Genomic DNA, 21,931 nt, shown 5'->3' with positions numbered 1-21,931 from the left:
ATCTACAAACCTAACAAAAACAATATGTCTTCATATGTCTGTTTGGGTTATGTCTGTTTGGGTTATGTCTCTTTTAAATGGTTGATTAACAACAGCTGTGACCATCTTTTTAAAAAAGTCCGTGTGCTCAGTTGGATTAAGCCGCTAATTAAGATACCGAAATGGGCGTTTGAGAGAGAACTTGGCTGGAATTTTCAGGTTGTTGTATCAACTGTTTTTGTATGTTTTTGTCAATATTGCTTTTCGTAAAGGCGGTTTTTATCGGTCACGTCTGTTGTTTACAGTTGGCTTATGAGGAAGCTGCAGGAGCAGCGGAACGCAATCAAAGCCGGAGTTTGCGTGAAGGCAAGAATTTTTCCTTCAGAAGCCAAAAAGCAACGGAGGGACTCCTGTGGAACTTTATTATTGAGTCTTAGTACTCTATTTGGAAAATTAAGAGACTGTGAGGGGTCCTCCCTGAAATACTGTATTTGAGACTCTTGTTTGGCTTTATTTTCTGATTGTATGAATGTATGCCTACTTTTGTATGCTGTTCATTATATGACACAATACAATATAGTTAATTTTGTATAAACTATTCAAGAGTGTGTGTCTTGCACAATATTTTTGATGTTTTTGTATTACCTTGGTAAGAGTCTTAGGAATATACATGATAGAAGACTACATAGCAGACCCAGTGTGCAGGAATTAAAATTCTCTTTTTCTATGCAACTGGATGAATATATGAACATATAAAGCTGCCTTCTACTGAATCAGACCCTCAGTCTATCAAAGTCAGTATTGTCTACTCAAATTGTCAGCGGCTCTCCAGGGTCTCAAGCTGAGGTTTTTCACACCTACTTGCCTGAACCATTTTTAGTTGGAGATGCCGGGGATTGAACTTGGGACCTTCTGCTTACCAAGCAGATGCTCTACCACTGAGCCACCATCCCTCCCCAGGTTCTGCTGCTTTTTGGTTCTAGTCAATCACCTACTACAGTACACTGTGAACTTTTTTTGAATAAGTGTTAAATAGAAAAAGTAGCATAATGTTCAAAGTAGTTAAAGTAATGTAGATACATAAGATCTACTATATTGCTGGCATATGAGGACCACTGGAAATGCTTCTGTGTGTCAGCAATCGTAATGTCTGAGAGCCATTTACATGACTTGACACAGCTATTCCAGCACTGCTAATTCCTGGCGGGTAGAGTTATAGCCCTGGATTAAAATGCTTAAACCAGGGGTGTCAAATATACAACCTGGGGGCCAGCACTGGCCCATCCCAGGGCTCTTATCTGGAACTGCAAGCAGTGCTCAGCTGCTTCATGTTTTTCCTCTGGAACCTAGGCTCACAGCATTGACAGCAGGAGTGGACTGGAGAAGTGATCCCTCCCCTCCAAGCAGCATGAGAGCATTTGCCCGCACTGCCTGGCTGGCTCTCCAGTCCACCCATGCAGGTTCTCCCCTCCCCCCACCAGCCCATGGGGCCTCACTGTTAGGACACACCTACTTGGAGCTTAGCAGCTGCTATCCTTTATAACAATTAAATCTCCAGTACCTGGCATTACCTTTTATGGCTCACATGGCTTGACTCAACAAAGTGACATTTATGCCAGATCTAGCCTTCATAACAAATGAGTTCTAAACCTCTGCCTTAAATTGTAATACTTACTTGGGCCAGGCTTGGGCCAGTCACTCTTTCTTGTAGCCACAATAATTCAGGCTAGCTGGATCTCATCAGAGCTCAGATGTTAAGCAAAGTCGGTACTTGTATGGGAGACCACCAAGGAAGACTCGGGCTGCTATGCAGAAGAAGGCAATAGCAAACAAAATGATTGCATTTCCCCCTTTTCTACTCTGCAATTCGCCTTGGGCGTTTTCGCACTGACCTTAATCGACAGCAACGCCCCTTTTCACCGCGCAGGATCTGCGCGGATTTCGCACTAATTGCCGCGGAGCACCCGGAAGAGCCGGAAAGTCCCGCGGCTTTTGTGGCGCAAATGGAAACTGGGTTTTGGCGGTTTCCGTTTGCGCCGCAAAAGCCATGGGACTTTCCGGCTCTTCCGGGTGCTCTGCAGCAATTAGTGCGAAATCCGCGCAGATCCTGTGCGGTGAAGAGGGGCGTCGCTGCCGATTAAGGTCAGTGCGAAAACGCCCCTTGAGTCTTAGCAAGAAAAAAGGGCTATAAATAAGCTCAATAAAATTTTGCTTTAGGCCATTGTAGCTACCCTTAATAAGTCCACCTGGCAGGGTTGTTGCCTCCTGCCAAGTGGAATAGCTTTGAGCTCCCTGAAGAATGAGAGTGACACAGGTGTATTAAATCTGCAAAATGTTCAGTTGATTTGTCTGGTAACTAGCTTTCAGTGTGTTACTCTCTTAGGGAAAACACTGCCATACTGAAGCATTTCCAGCCCACGCTACATGGACAGCTGCTGATAATGTTGAGTCCAGTGGCTTGCACAGAAGGATTTCTGGCTGAAATTTGTAGTTTAGAAGGCTCCAGGTTCTGTGGACAATGTGTTAAAAAGGAGGCTGGGATTTGGCAAAGGGAAGTCTAGGGACCTTTGAAACATACAAGTTTTATTCATCTGCATTTAACATAATGTGCAAAAGTATTTGAACATATTATATTATCCACCCGCAAAGCTGATCTTCCGTAAAATGCGAGGCCTGAGCGAATTTCCAGAGAATTCAACAGCAATTGGAGATGTTCTCTCACACTTGACTGCTTCAGTCTATCTAGACTTTGGGTCTCATCAGCCTATTCATGTCATCTTGTTACCAAATCCTTCCCATCTGGAAGCCGTTAACCCTGTGGCTGTCGGCAAGACCCGAGGGAGGCAGCAGTCACTCTTGGACGGAGATTATTCCCTAGACTCTTCTGCTCAGCCTGGAGACAAAGTCATCTGCCTACAGGTATTTTAAAGGGTAATTCTCCGATGGGGTGGACACTAGATGTGGCATAATGACATGGCTGGGCGATATTCTCTGATCTCCAGGCATAGGAGAGCATTAGAATGTTAAACTTAACCAGGTCACATCCTGATCAGTTTCTGGACTGTTTGAGGAGTCTGTGTAAGCTGCTATGAGGGCTAAACAAATATAATTAGACCAATATGATGCTGAACTCTAGTTCTGAGGTCCAGTTGAATTATTTGCACAAGCTTCAGGTTTCTTTTTGCTCCTGTAAAATTCTTGCCTTACATCCATGTATAGCACCTTTAGTTACGCTCATGGAACAGGGTCTCCCAAAAATTTTATTTTGATTTGGAAAGCCATCATTTTTATTAGAGAAAAGACAATTTCTGCTTTTATTGATAACCGGAAACCCTTTTGCATGGCATGAAAAATAATGATTTGATAATTTGTGGATTTGATTATTAAGGAGAAATAACAGATAATGGGGGGGGGGGAGAAATTTCTCGCTCTCCCCCCCATATATAACTATGGAGTATTCTATTTCTTTTCTTTCATCTTTCTTTTTTTCCTGTTACTTATTGTTGCTTTGTTGCTTGTGTACTCTGTAATAGTTTTTTGTTTGTTTTATCTTTTCATTAAAAAAACCTTAATAAAACCCATTTAAAAATAAAGCCATCATCCATTTTAAATATAGGATACTTAATACAGAGAACCTTCCAGTGTTTACTTGATTAGCAGCTCAAGAACACTACTGGTCCTAGTGGAATAAAATTGTGGATTTTAAAATCATACAACTGGCTTCTTTAACCTCTTTGGTGGAAAAGAAAGAGTTTTAATTATTAAGCTATTAAAACAAGACTGGAACCTATTAATTAATTCAAGGTGTCAAATGGAAATGTTCCCCACTCTTATTTGGGAATCAGATATTTAGCCGAATTTGAATTCTCATCCTATCTTTATATGCTGATGATACCCATATATGCTTGCATGGTGAAATGCACTACCTACAGCACAGATGAAGGGGCAGTTTGCTGAGATACCTTCAGAACATATTTTTGATTGATTGCTGTTTATTATATTTATTTATACTTTAAATTGATGAATCACCCAATCCCTGAGTGTACAGGGCTTTGGGTGATTTACAACAGAGGTTAAAAACAGGGTCAACTCTGGCAAGTACTTGGATGGGAGACCTCCTTGGAATACCAGGAGTCAGGAGGTGGGGCAGGCTTTATTCAGCCACCTCCCGGAATATCCTCCAGGCCTCCAGTAGGGGTCAGAGGTCACCATGACTTCCAGGTGCACATATACACACACATGCACGTGGAGCTATAAATACATCCCCCCCAAAAGACCCATCAAAACATAACATTATTAAAATCATTCTAGCCCAATGTTCTGTGAAGACATGATGATCCTTGTGGCGGAACCGGCCCGATTCTGCCTTCAGACCCGGTCCCGTCAGCTCCCTATGGGGTCGCCAACTGCTGGAGGGAGCTATTTCTCCTCCTGCCCCTTGGGCGCGCTGCCACCACCTGCTCAGTCCCGGGGTTCAGATTGAGAGGAACAGGACTCCCAATCCCCCTCCTTACGCTATGAGGCTAGGCCTCCAGGTCCTCTGCCACCCTGCACTTGGGTTTCACAGAGACCTCAGCGCTTCTTTGGGGCACCCCTGGAGGATTGGCACCTTATCCAACTGCATGCCTTCCCCCTTCCCCGGGGCCCCCTTCTCAACACAGCGTGGTCTAAAGCAGTTTGGGGATCTATGTGGTACAGAGATTGACTGCCAGCATTTAAAACAGAAAAGCTATTTATTTACAAGAGAAAAAGATAGGAAAAGAAAAACAAAACAAAAACAGTTGCATTTACAAAATTAGCACAGCACAGCACCCGTACAGCAACCAGTATAACAAAGAAAAGTTGATTATAAACGCATCCTGCTGGCCCTGGTCTAAACATGCCCTGCCCTTTTGGATGACTTACTTTGTCTTACTGCCTGGAGGCCTCATTCTCTTTTGAATAGGCCGCATGCACAGGCAGGAGCTCTCCCACTGGCAACCTCTCCCTTCGAGCTCCAGCTGAGAACTGCCCAACTCCTCCTCCTAGCACATGCCAAGAACAAAAGAACTTCCTGCCTCTCTAGGAGACTTTCCCCCTAGCGTTGTTGGTTTGGCTCTGGAAGGGAGGGGGGGGTTGGAGGGAGGCTACAAAGCCTGCTGGGGAATTTACTGATCCCTGCCAATGAAGCACCAACACTCTAAGATGGTGTTTCTCCACAATCCTAAACAGAGGCTAAATAGCCATCTGACAGCAATGCAGATCCTATGAATTTAGGGGGAGGTATTTGTGAATTTCCTGCATTGTGCAGGGGGTTGGACCAGATGACCCTGTAGGTCCCTTCCAACTCTATGATTCTAAGAAATATATACACTTTTTGTTCAAAGCCTAGTTGAAAACGATGAGACAGAGGCTGCCAGAAAGCTGCAAAATGAAATATTTTCTTCCAGTATGAATAGATGTTTGTGTTTCCAAGGACACTGCTACCTCTTTGGGTAGGAAAAGGATAAAAACTACATATTTCAGATTTTTCTCCTAGTTCCCATTCTTTTCAAAGTGTACGCTGGGATGGAGTAGCATTTGGTCTTGGTGGGGAAGTAACACCTCCTCCTAACATAAAAACAGTTCTGCATATATAAATATGTATGTTCTCAGCCAGAGGTAGTTCAAATATTCAACATCACAGATGGACAGAAAAAGAAAATCTTAGCAGTGTGGGAACCAAAAGCTTTGCTTGGTATGAATTCTGAATAGTTATTAAGCTGGGAAAAGTCAGGTTGAGGAAGGCTTCTTGGAAGAAAACCCTGGAATAGGCCACTTTTCTGGTTCTGTCCTTCTCCTGATCTTCTGGTCTACTGTTTTTATTTCTGTACTGTCTTTTAAAACCTCTAAGATTAGATTTTGTAAATGGTTGATTCATTATTCAATATTTTTGTATATTGTTCCAAACATACTGTTGCCAGGGAAAAAATTCATGCAAAATGGTTAAAATATTCCACTGCTTCTGATAGCCATAAATTAATATTAAATTGATATTATTTCTGAGTTGTTCATTGTTTATAAAACCTGTATGATTGGTGTGGAAAAATTATTCTTTGCTATTGTATTTAATTAAATGCTTTTGTTGTTGTATGTTCTAAACCTGAGAGCCCCGTGGCGCAGAGTGGTAAAGATGCAGTACTGCAGTCCTAAGCTCTGCTCACGACCTGAGTTCGATCCCGGTAGAAGCTGGGTTCAGGTAGCCGGCTCAAGGTTGACTCAGCCTTCCATCCTTCCAAGGCCGGTAACATGAGTCCCCAGCTTACTGGGGGGAAAGTGTACATGACTGGAAAGGCAATGCCAAACCACCCCATAAAAAGTCTGCTGTGAAAACGTTGTGAAAGCAACGTCACCCCAGAGTCGGAAACGACCGGTGCTTGCACAGGGGACTACCTTTTTAAATTAAGGGCAAGGGATGATATGTGCTTGTTTAGAGAAAGTTTCCACTACCACCAAAATGACTGTCTTTACCTTACTTATTCGGTAAATCCGTAATGAAATCCATCATGATAATAGACCAGGGGTGTTGACTATCTCTAGTGGTTGCAATAATTTTGGTGGTTTTCCTCCCCCATAAAACGGCTGCTTTTAAAACCTGAATAAAATGAATTTGATGAGTAAGAAACAGTGCCACTCAAACAATCTAAGTAACAATAAACAACTATACTCAGCTGGTGCTTTTTCTTGCAGACTCTATGTTTAGAAGATTAGGAAACCTGCACACAACACCCATTATTTTAAGATGGGGTGTTCTAAAATTTGATGTATATGTTGTTCATGGTGGCTTACAATTGTAGAAATTGAAGACATACAAAGTACAATGAAACCCCATTTATCCCTCTCCCCCCAAAAAACACCTGTTGCTTAAATTGCTTGATTATTGTTACCTGCCCTGAGCCCACTTGTGGGAAGGGTGGGATAGGAATCTGAAAAATAAAATAAATCCCATTAAACACCCTCATTATTAAAATCGCCTTATAGTGCTTCCTAAAAATGTCTAAAGTGGGTTCCCAGCTTACATCTGTTGCACATTGTAGGAAAAAAATGGGCTCTAGAAAATGCCAAGCAGGCCACTAATGGTGGGGAAAAACTTAAAAAGTGGCAAACAGAAGACTGTAGTTCCAGGTGGGCTGCTGTGTTGGTCTGAAGACTGTAATGAAAAGGTTTATCTAAATCTCACTTATCTATGTTTGTGGCAGCTTACGATATATAAATAATAAAACCTCAAGTATAAGGCTATCAACAAAAGCAACACATATTAAATAGGCTAAGATATGTGGAAAATAGCATTAAAAGAACCTTTTAAAACATCATTAAATAGAAAACATCATTCCAAACCAATAATGGGTGGATAGCTAAAACCGAGAGTTAACGTAGCTTGAGAGAATAAAAATTTCTTTTCCTGGTAACTGAGAATACAGATTTGATGTGAGGTGATTCTCCGTAGGGAGGGAATTCCATGACTGATGGTCAAAACAGACAGACAAAGATAAATTTTCTCTGTGAAATATAAATTGCACATATATAGTCTCACTTTGGATTTGGACTTCATTCACAAGTTGCACATTCCAGGCTAACATCAGTTTTGACACTGAAAATTTTTGTGTTGCAGTTTGGTGGACGTTTATAAAGTGCATTCATAACATTACTGTTGGGACTTGCATCTGTTGTGTGCTTCGAAGAATTTAAAATATCACACTATTCTGTCTTAATTTGTTTAAATTATGTTCATTTTCACATCATTAATTAATGAATAAACAGAAACTTAACAGCAATAAACTATTATGTCTCTCACATAACTACCAAGTAAATCAATTTTTTCAAAATAGGTGTTTTCCTCAAGGTATTGTGAGATATGAAGAGTGAGGTCAAGGATACTGCTACCTTGAAAAGGTTGGGAAACACTGGTCTAGGCTATGGGAGACCATGGTTCAAATATCACTCTGCCATGCAAGCTTGCTGGGTAACTCTAGGGCCAGTCACACTTTCTGTCAGCCAGATCTACTTCACAGGATTGTCGTAAGGGTAAAATGGAGGAGATGAGAATGGTGTAACCTGTTTTGTGTACCCATGGAGGAGAAATGTCAAGTATAAATGAAGTAAATAAATATTCAGATTTCACTGAATATTGAACTATTGGCTTTTAGAATAAATACTGTGATATAACAGGTTGATACTGAACACAGATCTCAATAATGTGACCTGCATCTCTGGGCCCGTAGCCAGAAAAAAAATTGGGAGGGGGGGCCAAGGGATAAAATTTTTGGTGGTGGGGCTCTTGCGTTTTCTCTTGTGCACTGTTGCTCTCTCGTGCTCTCTCTCTCGCTGTGCATCTCCTTAAAAAACCATTGACAGTGATCGCTGACATTATCCTCTCTGTTTCTTTCTGTGATATAGGTTCATGGTGATGCTTCTTTTTCCGGTCAGGGAATTGTTCCTGAAACATTTACACTTTCCAACGTGCCGCATTTTAGAGTAGGTGGCAGCATCCATCTCATTGTGAACAACCAGCTGGGTTATACCACTCCAGCTGAGCGAGGAAGGTCTTCTTTGTACTGTAGTGATATTGGTACGTCCCGAGAAAATGGTTTACACTGTACATTTTAAAAGATCTGGAATGTTCCAGGTATGCATAAGAATATGTGAATATTTAATTAATAGTTTTGAAACTAATTACCAGAGAGTGTGTGGAGTTGAAAAATAGTCCAGTATCTCATTGGCTCCCATCCCTGGTGTTTGGCAATCATTCTCATTTTGTAGTTCAAGATAGTCATCAAAACCAGAGCATGGTGTTTTTTTTTTTTATTATTTGTCTTTTTGCCATCAGGTCAAGCTGACTTCTGGCAACCCCTAGTGGGGCTTGAGGGCAGAGGGATGTTCAGAGCTATAATAATATATAATAATAAATTTTATTTATATCCCGCCCTCCCCACCTAGGCAGGCTCAGGGCGGCTAACAACAAATTCAATAAAATTATACAATATATTGCCATTGCCTGCCTTCGTGTCCCATTATACAATATATTGCCATTGCCTGCCTCTGTGTCCCAGCCGTGGTATTCCTTGGAGGTCTCCCATCCAAATACTTGCCAGGGCGAGCCCCGCTTAACTTCTGAGATCTGGTGAGATTGGGCTTGTCTGGGCTATCCAGGGTAGGGCAGGATGTATTGAATGGCATATTTCATGGGTAATTCTCAAACTGTGTGTGGCCTGTGATGTTCTCTCAAATTTTTTAGGGAAGATGGTTGGCTGTGCAATTATCCATGTGAATGGAGACGACCCTGAAGAAGTCATCCGAGCGGCACGATTGGCTGTTGAATACCAGCGTCATTTTCGTAAGGATGTAATAGTGGATTTGCTGTGCTACCGCCAGTGGGGCCACAATGAACTCGATGAGCCATTCTTCACTAACCCCACCATGTATAAAATAATCAGGTATGGCTTAGTGTGACAGGTGAGAGGACACAACCTTGTTGGGGTTTCATGCTCCTCTTCAGCAGCACATTTTTTTTTAAAAAAAGCTTTCTACTTGGCTGTGTTTGTTCAAGCCATTAGGACTGGAGAAATCTGTTCTTCCCCACTGACTTGCTTTTGATAATAAGACATCTGTGTTCTTAACTGAAGCTTCCAAACTATTTTCTTAGGACACTCTAATGCAGGGGTCCTCAAACTTTTTAAATAGGGGGCCAGTTCACTGTCCCTCAGACTGTTGGAGGGCCGGACTGCCGTTACTGTACAAGGCCGCGGGCCGTCAGTTCTCCGTCTTCCGCATCTCTCTCCCTTCCCCACACCACACAGCCCGGCCTGGGAACTCACCTCACCTCGGTATCACCTCACACTCTGTCTCCGCCGCCTCAGCCCAGTGCCGGAAGTGTGCGTTGCTAACGCGAGTTTAGGTCGAACGTCACTTCCGGTCTGATTTTGCCATAACCCGGCGGGCCGCATAAACGTCCTCAGCGGGCCGCATCTGGCCCGCGGGCCGTAGTTTGAGGACCCCTGCTCTAATGTATTGAGCTAATTTAAATTCAATCTAAAGATAGTGATCTGAAGAGAACTTCATGCATTTCAGTGCCTTTGCTTTCCCTCCAAGGTCCCGTAAAAGTATTCCAGACACTTACACAGACAGTCTGGTCAGCCAGAGACTCGTGACCGAGGATGAAGTGTCTGAGATGAAGAAGTCCTATTATTTTAAAATGAATGAGCACCTTGCCAACGTGACTTCGTATACACCTCCATCCACCAATCTTCAGGCTCACTGGAGTAACATAGTGGAGCCATCGGAAAGGATCACCATGTGGGACACAGGCATGCCTATTCCACTCCTTCAGTTTATTGGGGTCCGGTCTGTGGAGGTGCTAGGGGAACTCCAGCTGCATAGCCACATCCTGAAGACACATGCCCAGGTGCTTTAGCTATTTACTTGCTTTATTTATGTCCCACCTTTCTCCCTAGTAAGAACCCAAAGCAGTTCTTTTCTCTCCCATTTTATCCTTACAACAACGACGACCCTGCGAGGTAAGGTTAGTTTGAGAGCGTGTGATTGCCTCAAGGTCACCCAGCCAAGTTTCCATGGCAGAGTAGGGAGTTTAGCCTGACTCTCCCAGATCTTAGTCTGACATTCAAATCGTTAGACATATACCTCATTTTCCAAAAAATGTAATTTTGTGATAGCTGAAAGCGTATATGTCAAGGCCTAATTCCTCAACATAATTTCTCAGAGCTCATTACAAATTTGACACCTCCACCTCTTGTTGAACATATGAACATATGAAGCTGCCTTATATTGAATGAGACCTTTGGTCCATCAAAGTCAGTATTGTCTTCTCAGACTGGCAGCGGCTCTCCAGGGTCTCAAGCTGAGGTTTTTCACACCTAATTGCCTGGACCCTTTTTGGTTGGAGATGCCGGGGATTGAACCTGAGACCTTCTGCTTACCAAGCAGATGCTCTACCACTGAGCCACCGTCCCTCCATCTCCATCACCCACTGCCTGGACCCTTTTGAGTTGGGGGTGCCGGGGATTGAACCTGGGACCTTCTGCTTCCCAAGTAGATGCTCTACCACTGAGCCACCATCCCTCCTGCATATGAAGCTGCCTTATACTGAATCAGACCTTTGGTCCATCAAAGTCAGTATTCTCTTCTCAGACTGGCAGCGGCTCGCCAGGGTCTCAAGCTGAGGTTTTTCACACCTATTTGCCTGGACTCTTTTTTGGAGATGCCAGGGATTGAACCTGGGACCTTCTGCTTCCCAAGCAGATGCTCTACCACTGAGCCACCATCCCTCCTGCATATGAAGCTGCCTTCTACTGAATCAGACCCTGGGTCCATCAAAGTCAGTATTGTCTTCTCAGACTGGCAGCGGCTCTCCAGGGTCTCCAGCTGAGGTTTTTCACACCTATTTGCCTGGACCCTTTTTAGTTGGAGATGCCGGGGATTGAACCTGGGACCTTCTGCTTCCCAAGCAGATGCTCTACCACTGAGCCACCGTCCCTCCCCAAACATATGAAGCTGCCTTATACTGAATCAGACCCTGGGTCCAGCAAAGTTAGTATTGTCTTCTCAGACTGGCAGCGGCTCTCCAGGGTCTCCAGCTGAGGTTTTTCACACCTATTTGCCTGGACCCTTTTTTGGAGATGCCAGGGATTGAACCTGGGACCTTCTGCTTCCCAAGCAGATGCTCTGCCACTGAGCCACCATCCCTCCCCAAACATATGAAGCTGCCTTATACTGAATCAGACCCTTGGTCCATCAAAGTTAGTATTGTCTTCTCAGACTGGCAGCGGCTCTCCAGGGTCTCAAGCTGAGGTTTTTCACGCCTGTTTGCCTGGACCCTTTTAGTTGGAGATGCCAGGGATTGAACCTGGGACCTTCTGCTTCTCAAGCAGATGCTCTACCACTGAGCCACCGTCCCTCCCCAAATATGTTACCTCATATTGGAACCCTCTGCATCATGGAAAAAGTCTTTATTTTAAAGATTACGTTAGACCATATAGTATTGGGTTTGTGGTGCAGGCAGGCCCAACTAAAGTGTACCTGCCCTTTATACCTTCCTTCCTTCCTTATTTATTTATTTATTATTTTATTTATTTAATTCAATTTATATCCCGCCCTCCCTGCCGAGGCAGGCTCAGGGCAGCTCACATGCTCATGACTATACAGGAGTTTAGACGCATGATGAACATAAAACAATAAAAACAATTTAGAAAATAGAAATGAGCAAATCAGGTGCTGTGATCTTAATTCCTGCTTTGCTTTGCTGCTGCACGTACCTGAGAAAGAAAATAACTCCCCAATGCAAATCTTAATCAAGCCTGCCGCATTTTAAAACAGGATTACTTGCATGTGAATAGCTCAAAATTTCCATTCAGATGCATTTTTGTGATAACTTACACTTTATTAAACTAACTTGTAAAAGAATATTTTGTCTTCTTTATGATAGTAACACACTGCTTGTAAAATCCTCTTTTTAAAAAGGGCATGTGCTTAGCGGGCAGTGCCAGCACCTGAAATCTTGTTCTTGCAAAGTAAAATTGATACCCATGAGTAAATCACATAAAGAGTTTGAAGCCTGTAACCACCTTATGCTGAGTCAGTTCACACAGCTTACTTTTTAATGTGATTTTTTATGTGATTTATTTGTCTGAATTCACTTGGAAATTTGTGTAAAATAGTTTAGATGCCTCTTGACCGTGGTGTTTCCAATGGCTCTCCTTGTCAGGTTAATCAAAGTGAAGGTTTGCACCTGTAGTCTGTGGCCGCATCCATTATCTATTCTGATTCTCCATTTTGTATTTGATTTCTTTGGAACAAGTTGATAGCTGCTTGGCCATTCCGCACAAGCCGATCTGAGCTTTCCAGGTTAACTTACTACAGTTTAAAATTAGTAATAAATACATGATCACTAGTCATGCAGAATCCACATTCTCTTTTTTGAAACGCACCTATTTCTATCCACTGTGATTGCAGTCCAAAAATATGACCTTTGATGCTGATAAATGCTGGGTTGTTGAAATAACAACATTGATTGTTTTGGGTTCTGAACATCCAGGCCAGAATACTGAGGTTGGAGGAAGGAATGAAATTAGATTGGGCAACCGCTGAAGCGTTGGCTTTTGGTTCTTTACTCAGTCAAGGTAGGCGTTAACCCTCTGGGTGCCACTAAAAATACATTGTGTTCCACTGCATGAGCAAATGTATTGGTTCTGGCCACATGCAACTTGGACTGACTACATAGTTCCTGAATTATTGGGGAAGTGTTTGGTGTGCCATTAATTTGGGCATACAGGGCTGATTATCATCATGTTATGAGAAGAGTCCCATTTAATTTTAAATCCTCAGGGAAGAAGATATTGGATTTATATCCCGCCCTCCACTCCAAATCTCAGAGCGGCTCACAATCTCCTTTACCTTCCTCCCCCCAACGAACACCCTGTGAGGTAGGCAGGGCTGAGAGAGCTCTTCCAGAAGCTGCCCTTTCAAGGACAACTCTGCGAGAACTATGGCTGACCGAAGGCCATTCCAGCAGCTGCAATTGGAGGAGTGGGGAATCAAATCCGGTTCTCCCAGATAAGAGTCCACACACTTAACCACTACACCAAATTGGCTCTCTATTAGAGCTATGGCTGACCCAAGGTCATTCCAGCAGATGCAAGTGGAGGAGTGGGGAATCAAATCCGGTTCTCCCAGATAAGAGTCTGCACACTTAACCACTACACCAAACTGGCTCTCGAAGGGACAGTCTCCTCAACCAGTTTCCATTGCTGAACTGATAGGAAGTTTCTGACTTGCTTAGGGCTTGGTCACAGCTTACATATTTGTTCAGCAATAAAAATCCCTCGTCTGCTCCATTGTTTCAGCATTAAAGTCATTTCAAGGAGTGGGTGAAGAACAAGAAAATCTTGATGCTTCCTGATCTGTTGTTTTATCAAGTTACTTTGTATTTTTGCTGCATATAAAGGTTTTAATGTTCGTCTGAGTGGGCAAGATGTCGGCAGAGGGACATTCAGCCAGAGGCACGCCATGCTGGTTTGCCAAGAGACCGGTGAAACCAACATCCCTTTGAATCACATGACACCGGATCAGAAAGGCTTCCTTGAGGTACAGTGTAGCACTATCCTAAGCATGTTTACTCAGAAGTAAATTCTGAAGAGCAGAGTTCAACTGACTCATTTGCTAAGTGTGTTTAGGATTGCTGCGTTATTGTGCATGGTGTTAATGTAATCTTGTTTTGAGAAGAATTGGTACTGTCCAAGACTGAAAAAAATTGCCCTTATCTATTCAATTAAATATTTTTATTCCGTATTTCCCCTCCCCCTCTGGGGACTCAAAGTGGCTTACAAAATGAAATGCAATTTAAACAAAAACACAGCCCAGCAGCCCCCCCCCCTCCCAACATCACCTTGAAGCAGACAGCAGGCTACAAGGACATATTGTATTGATGCTAAATCTACCACCACAGCTCTCACAGGTTCATGGCTGTGAACCAAAGGCTAAGAGCCATTGGCTTGATGTCTTTGGCCATGCCTAGGCTTTAAATAGCCTGCAGAATGAGGGGGAAGGACAACTTTCAGTAAATCATTTGACAGAGTTCTCCATGATGTTCTGGTGGGTAAACTGGAAAACTTCAGACTGGACTCTCGGATAGTTGGGTAAATAGGGAACTGGTTGGAGATGTAGTTGTCAGTGACATGTCATCTAATTGGAAAGAGGTGTCCAGTGGGGTGCCACAGGGCTTGGTAGTTTTCAATATTTTTATAACGATCTGGATGAGGGGCTGGAGGGACTACTTATTAAATTTGCAGATGACACCAAATGGAGAGGAATAGAGAACATCCCAGAAGATAGAGAATTGAACAAGATCTGAGCACAATGGAAAAGTGGGTGAATGTGAACAAGACGCAATTCAACAAGGATGAATATGGAGTTCTGTACCTGGGTAACAAAAATGAGAAGCATGTATACTATATGGGGGATATACTTCTGAGTAGGAATGTGTGCGAACAAGATCTTGGAGGACCATAAGCAAAATATGATGTCAATGTGATGCTATAGCCAAAAAAAGGTTAATGCAGTCTTGGGGTCAACAGAGGCATAACACCCAAATCGCAAGATGACATAGTCCTGTTGTACACTGCATTGTCAGGTCACACCTGTGTGCTGTTCTGGAGGCCTGACTTCAAAAACGATGTGGACAGAATGGAGTGGGTGCAGAAGAAAACAACGAAGATGGTCAGGGGCCAGGAGACCAAGCCTCACAAGACACTGAATGCCTCTCTCTCAATGGAGGCCCAAGTTATGCATATTGCTAAGATGGCATTTTTTAATCTAAGAAGACCGCAGATTTATACCCCACCCTTCTCTCTGAATCAGAGTCTCAGAGCAGCTCACAATCTCCTTTATCTCCTTCCTCCTTTATCTCCTCCCCCCCCACCCTATGAGGTGGGTGGGGCTGAGAGAGTTGTCCCAGAAGCTGCCATTTCAAGGACAACTCTTACGAGAGCTATGGCTGACCCAAGGCCATTCCAGCAGTTGCAAGTGGAGGAGTGGAGAATCAAACCTGGTTCTCCCAGATAAGAGTCCCCACACAATCACTACACCAAACTGGCTCTCTATGCCAAGTTTGGCAATTAGATCCCCTCCTGTCCTGTTCAAACCTGGCCACTGTAATCCATGTGACCATCACCTCCAGACTAGACTACTGTAACTCACTCTACACTGACTTACTCTTGAAACTGACCCAGAACTCCAATGGGCCCAGAATGCAGTGCCGCAAGTCCTGTCAGAAATGCCACAGACAACGCATATACAACCTGTGCTGCACCAGTTGCACTGGCTTCCAGCTGAGCGCCAAGTCAGAGTCAAGGCCTTGAGCAGCCTGGGACTAACGTATCTGTGGGACTGTCTCTTCCATTATGTCCCTGGTAGAGCGTTATGCTCGTCTGGTAGTAATCTGCTGGTAATCCCTGGCCTAAAGGCCAACCAGGGCACCTGGTGGAGCTGCCAGATTATACCCAAGCTCGGCGGGACTTCATGCAATTCCGCATGGCCTGTAAGGCAGAGATGTTCCGTCAGACTTTCGATTTAGAACAGCGGTGGCTGGCACCTTTCTTTCCTTTTTGTTTACCCCCCTTCAGCAGTCTTCCTCCCTGCCCCCCATATGCTCTGATAGTTCAGAAGGAGAACTAAATTAGTGGGACGCCATCATGGGTTTTAGAGTTTTATTGGCTTAATTTAACTTTTTCGAAATGTTTTACCTGGAATTTTGATTGTATATAGTTTTATCTGTTGTACATCGCCCAGAGCCTGGCCTTGGCCGGGATGGGCGATGAAGCAAGTCCAATAAATGATAATCTCCCCTATAATATAATTCTCCAGGCGGACCTAATCTCCCAGTGCTTGAGCTGGCTGTCACTCAATCTCAATGGAGAGCAACCCTGACCCTCCAGCCACTGGCTGAGCTGCCTGTCTCTCAATCTGCCATACCCAGCTTCTTGCTGTGGAAGCTGACTGGGGTTTCAGACCAGTCACATACTTTCAGCCTATCCTGCCTCTCAGGGTTGTTGTGCAAATCACAGGGCGGGGGGAAGAGAATGATGTAAGTTGCTTTGGGCCCCCCACTGTGGAAAAAGACTGTCCTTTTCCTAGGTAGAGGCTGCAAGGAGGGGGAAGACAATGGGAAGTTGAAGTCAGAGGGCCAGATAAAGGGAAGGAGATAGGGTTGGCAACTCCAGGTTAGGAAATTCCTGGAGATTTAAGGAGTGGAGCCTGGAGAGGGTGGGGTTTGAGGAGGGGTGGTACCTCAGACAGGTACAACGCCATACATTCTACTCTCCAAACCAGCCACTTCCTCCTGGGGAACACTTGCCAATTTCCAGGTGAGAGCTGGAGATCACTCAGAATTACAACTGCTCTTCAGATGGTGCAGCTCCCCTTGAGGTTGGGGGTGGGGAGTGAATGCCTTCACTTGGGTGGGTGGGAAGACAAGGGCGGGTGGGGCACTCAACCAGAGCCTCTTTCTAGAGTCTGTTGTATTTTTCTTCACAATGGGACTTATTCCTAGTAATAATAATAATCAAGTATTTGAAAAAGCTGTCATAGAGGAGGACAGGGAGCTGTTCCTATTGGCAGCAGAGGATAGGACTCATAATGATGGATTTAATTTATTTATTTATTTATTTTTAAATTTATATCCCGCCCTTCCCACCGAGGTGGCTCAGGGCGGCTTACAACATATAAAACTTACATAGGTTTAGCTTAAAAACAGTTAAATTATGGGTGGAAAGGTACCAGATGGATATTAAGATTCTTTTTTACAGTAAGAGTAATTCAGTAGTGGAATCAGTTGCTTAAGAAGGTGGTGAGCTCCCCCTCACTGGCAATCTCCAAGCAGCGGCTGGATGAACACTTGTCAGGGATACTTAGGCTGATCCTATATTGAGTAGGGAGCTGGACTAGATGGCCTGAATGGCCCCTTCCAACTCTATGATTCTATGAAATGCTCAACCCAGGGCTTACTCTGCTGCTGAATGGCCCCTTCCAACTCTATGATTCTATGAAATGCTCAACCCAGGGCTTACTCTGCTGCTGAATGGCCCCTTCCAACTCTATGATTCTATGAAATGTTCAACCCAGGGCTTACTCTGCTGCTTGGATGCTTCCAGTTCCCTCCTTTCCTTACACTCCACTAGGTTCAAAATGTGCCCACCAGATTATTGACTGGAGGGAGCTGCAGTGAACTCATTGTGCCATTTTTGCAGCCATTTCACTAGCTTCCAGCAATTTTCTGGGTCCGGAGAGCCGGTTTGGTGTAGTGGTTAAGTGTGCGGACTCTTACCTGGGAGAACCGGGTTTGATTCCCCACTTCTCCACTTGCACCTGCTAGCATGGCCTTGGGTCAGCCATAGCTCTGGCAGAGGTTGCCCTTGAAAGGGCAGCTGCTGTGAGAGCCCTCTCCAGCCCCACCCACCTCACAGGGTGTCTGTTGTGGGGGAGGAAGGTAAAGGAGATTGTGAGCCGCTCTGAGACTCTTCGGAGTGGAGGGCGGGATATAAATCCAATATCTTCTTCTTCTTCTTCTTCTTCTTCTTCTAAATAGCTAAATACTTTTTAAAGCACTAAATGGTCTTAGGATATTCAAGGACTGCTTTTTCCCAGCCAAATCTATCATTGTTTAAGATTTTCCTTGGAGGCCCTGCTGTATGTTTGAGATACAACAGGTGGCTGTGTAGCTATGGGCACCAAAATTATAACACCCTTCCATGTTAAGCTTGAGATGCCAAGCAAATGGAGTATTGTTTGGGATTATGCTTGACATTTTAAATGTACTTCTGGGGCTTTTTCTGAGTGGGAGGGTTTACTTCTAGTTTAATTATGATATTGATACTCATTTCTATTTGTGTGTGTGTGTTATAGTGCATTATATTTTTAATGTAGGGTGTTGCTTATGATTGTGAGCCTGGACTGCCCCGGAGAGTACTTTTGATCAAAGAGACGGGATACAAAAATTTTAATAAATGTTAACTTGGATCTGAAACAATAGCTTTTTTGAATACGTGAAAAGAAACTGCAGCAGTGCAAAATCACTGAATATATTTTTTCATTCTTTCTGACAAATACCATGACTAGCGTTTTCCATTGCTCTCTCTTCCTTCGTTAGGTGAGCAACAGCCCCCTTTCTGAAGAGGCTGTGCTTGGCTTTGAGTATGGAATGAGTATTGAAAGCCCCAAATTGTTACCTATTTGGGAAGCTCAGTTTGGCGATTTCTTCAATGGAGCACAGATAATATTTGATACATTTATCTCTGGAGGTATGGAGCTAAGAGTGTGTGTGTGTAAATTTTTAAAAAAGAAATACATTGGTTTGTTTTTTACTTACTTAGGCATGAATCCATAGCACTTAGACTGACATTAAGGGAGCAATCCTAAGCAGTTATACAGTATTCAGAAGTAAGTCTCATTTCATTCATTGTGGCTTTCTCTTAAGAACACTTTCTTAGGAGTAAGCCACAATGAATGAAATGAGATTTGCTTCTGAGTATACCTGCTTAGACTTGCTCCCTTAATGTCTCATCATGTCAGGCTTTTTAAAAAATGCTGTTGTCGTGTTTGGTTAGTTTTTCATTTAATGTGTTCAATCTCTGCAAGCCTCTTTTGAATATATGTCTGAAAATTGGAATTTAAATCATAGTAATTGAATAAAAATCATTTAGTGATTCACAGTTGAATGTAAATCCTTTGAAGTGGGCTGAAGTGCTAAGAAGTCTGTGGCATGTGAGTTCTGTGTGGATCTTTCAGACATTCAGGTAATCACTTGGTATTGTTATCAAGTGATGGATCTAATGCCAGGAATGCCCAAACTGTGACTTGGTAGCTACATGTGTGCCAGGAATGCCCAAACTGTGACTTGGTAGCTACATGTGTGCTTTCTTTCCATCTCTCTCTCCCTCCTCCCATCTATCTTCCTTCCTTCCTTCCTTCCTTCCTTCCTTCCTTCCTTCCTTCCTTCCTTCCTTCCTTCCTTCCTTCCTTCCTTCCTTCCTTCCTTCCTTCTCTCTTAGTAATAAAATAGATGGTTGCTTAGTAAACCTTTGAACCCATGACTCAAGTATGCATCTGTAATGGACCTTTGATGATATCCTATATAGCAACTGTGTAACTGTTGATACTCCATTACTCCCAAGGCTTATGTCCTTGGTAAAGCTCCTGAGTTTCTTGCAATAAGCCTATCTTTTGATTCAAAACAAAAGGACTCTGTTATTGGGAAATATCGGTGCTTGACACATTCTGGCTGGGAGGGGTGTGCAAATAGATGTGGGGGGCTAGCAACATCAGCTGGGTGAAATTATAAAACGTGTAGTGGCCCAGAAGGAATGGCAGAAAGGTCAATAAACTGCAGGATCTAAAATGTACCTTTTTCTCTCTTCCTTTCCCCAATCCCACCAGGGGAAGCGAAGTGGCTGTTACAGTGTGGAATAGTTATTCTTCTTCCACATGGTTATGATGGTGCAGGACCGGAGCACTCCTCTTGTCGAATAGAGCGTTTCTTGCAGGTAGCTGGAAGCGTCAGCATGCTCTACAAGAACTTATTGGGAATGTCCATTTCAAGGATTATGTCTTGTTCCATGCTACAATTCATGTTTATTGGAAGGGAAAGGAATCTAGTAGTAGCTTCATAGATTAGGTTTGTTGGAATTTGATACTCGCTAGAGAAGTTGCAGACCACGATTGTCTTGTTCATACTATGCAACCAAACTAATTTGATGAAGGAAGGAAACAACATATGCTGGTATCTAATGGAATGATAGAAACCGCAGTTCTGTCCCAAGTATAGTGTTACTTAGACCAGGGCATAAATCACCATGAATATATTTCAAAACAACAACGACATCATTTATTCTAATTATCAGTGGCAATATAAAGGTATTTTTTTAAAAAAAATTGTTCTGCGTCTTCTAATGTGGGCCGTAGATATACAGGCTGTACACATTTTGAATGAAGTTCACTGTAACTTTCCCCCCCTACCTTAGCAGTCAACTAATCTCAGTTGTTTAAAGTGTGGGTAATTTGTAATGACTTCCAGACAATAGATTTGTGACTATATTCTCAATGGCAAGATGTTCTGCAGGGAAGCCAGAAGGAAGCTAAGTGGAGTGCAACACTGCACTCCATTTGCAGCCCCCTCCCAGTGCCCTGTGTGGCTTTGCCTTTAGTTGGCTGAGCCAGGGAGCAAGTAGCAGCACAATGAGAAGACGGGCAAGCCTGCAGGGCTGATTGTATGATAGCGCCATGCCCAGGAGCCTTCCTGCTCCTAGCCTCACTGTCGCCTGTGGTCACTATGCTCTGGTTTGGCTATTCATATTAAAGCAGCTGATGTCGTTCCACCAGAGAGTCGGCCTCATTTACCCCCGTAAATCTTGTAAAAGTGGATAAGCCTGCAAGTACCAAGCAAAGCCGAGATGCTAAGCTTGCCTAACATCTATACAGTTCTCATTCATAATTCATGTTTACATGCTTCCAAGTTATAACCTGCATTTTGGAAAAATTCTTCTATTCTGCCAGCACCCTGACAATGTTTCTGAGTTAAAAAAAGAAAAAAGACAATGTTTCTGCATTTGTCTGCTTGTGATATGGTGGTGTCATTCTGGCTTGGCTTACAGTTTGCTTAATAATGTTTACTATTCCTTCATAGATGTGTAGCAGCTCTGAGGAGGGAGTTGATGGCGACAATGTCAACATGTCTGTTGTACATCCTACAACCCCAGCACAGTATTTCCACTTACTCCGTAGACAGATGGTCCGAAATTTCCGGAAGCCACTAATTGTGGCCTCTCCAAAGATTCTGCTCAGGTTACCTGTATGTAGAAAGACTTCCTGTTTTGGTTGTTGCCTACTTCCTTCTGTAGTTTTTGTTCTAAGGTATTTTAATTATTCCTTACCGCAACAGATAAATCATTTTCCTATGAGTGAAGGGATCTTACGGGTAAAGCTAGTAATATGGTTCATTCCTCAACAAATCCTACTTCCTGTTCTGAGAGGGCAATGTTCCTTTGTTACTGGATGGGTTCGCATGATGTCTGTACCCATATTATATGGGAGAAGCCTCACAAGAAAGCCAAAGGACAGGGCATTCACCTAGAACTCCTTTTATGGAGGCCTGTGATATAGGAAATGCGTAACGCATGTTATTTAAAAGCATTATTTATTTTCATATGTATATATCTTTTGCCCTCTGCTTTATGAAAAATCCATCTTTTTAATTGTTAACGTAACAATTAGGCTGGTCGTATTTAATGATCACAAACGTAGTAAAACTAATAATAATAATAATACTTTTTATTTATATCCCGCCCTCCCCGCCAGGGCAGGCTCAGGGCGGCTTACAACATAAAAATACAATATACATCAACAGTTATACTTATAAAATCATCATTAAAAC

The 21,931-nt window shown here is 43.2% G+C and overlaps 1 protein-coding gene and 1 non-coding gene across 2 annotated transcripts in view; one reads left to right on the top strand and one right to left on the bottom strand.

Moving 5' to 3' along the window:
• DHTKD1 (dehydrogenase E1 and transketolase domain containing 1) overlaps positions 1-21,931 on the top strand; it is a 53,072-nt gene that overhangs the window by 19,150 nt on the left and 11,991 nt on the right. The window contains exons 4-12 of the mRNA XM_060258531.1: positions 2,629-2,898; positions 8,395-8,566; positions 9,233-9,431; positions 10,087-10,399; positions 13,046-13,130; positions 13,955-14,094; positions 18,653-18,803; positions 19,939-20,045; positions 21,185-21,349. Coding sequence (XP_060114514.1) covers positions 2,629-2,898; positions 8,395-8,566; positions 9,233-9,431; positions 10,087-10,399; positions 13,046-13,130; positions 13,955-14,094; positions 18,653-18,803; positions 19,939-20,045; positions 21,185-21,349 — 1,602 coding nt within the window. The remainder of the gene's footprint in view (positions 1-2,628; positions 2,899-8,394; positions 8,567-9,232; positions 9,432-10,086; positions 10,400-13,045; positions 13,131-13,954; positions 14,095-18,652; positions 18,804-19,938; positions 20,046-21,184; positions 21,350-21,931) is intronic.
• On the bottom strand, positions 11,837-11,903 carry TRNAL-GAG (transfer RNA leucine (anticodon GAG)). Its single transcript has one exon. It is a non-coding gene; the product is annotated as a tRNA-Leu (tRNA).

Source organism: Heteronotia binoei, chromosome 17, assembly GCF_032191835.1.
Source record: "Heteronotia binoei isolate CCM8104 ecotype False Entrance Well chromosome 17, APGP_CSIRO_Hbin_v1, whole genome shotgun sequence".
NCBI classification, from domain to species: Eukaryota; Metazoa; Chordata; class Lepidosauria; order Squamata; family Gekkonidae; genus Heteronotia; species Heteronotia binoei.
Note: the sequence above shows the minus strand (reverse complement) of the source record. Positions and strands in the feature narration are given on the sequence as shown.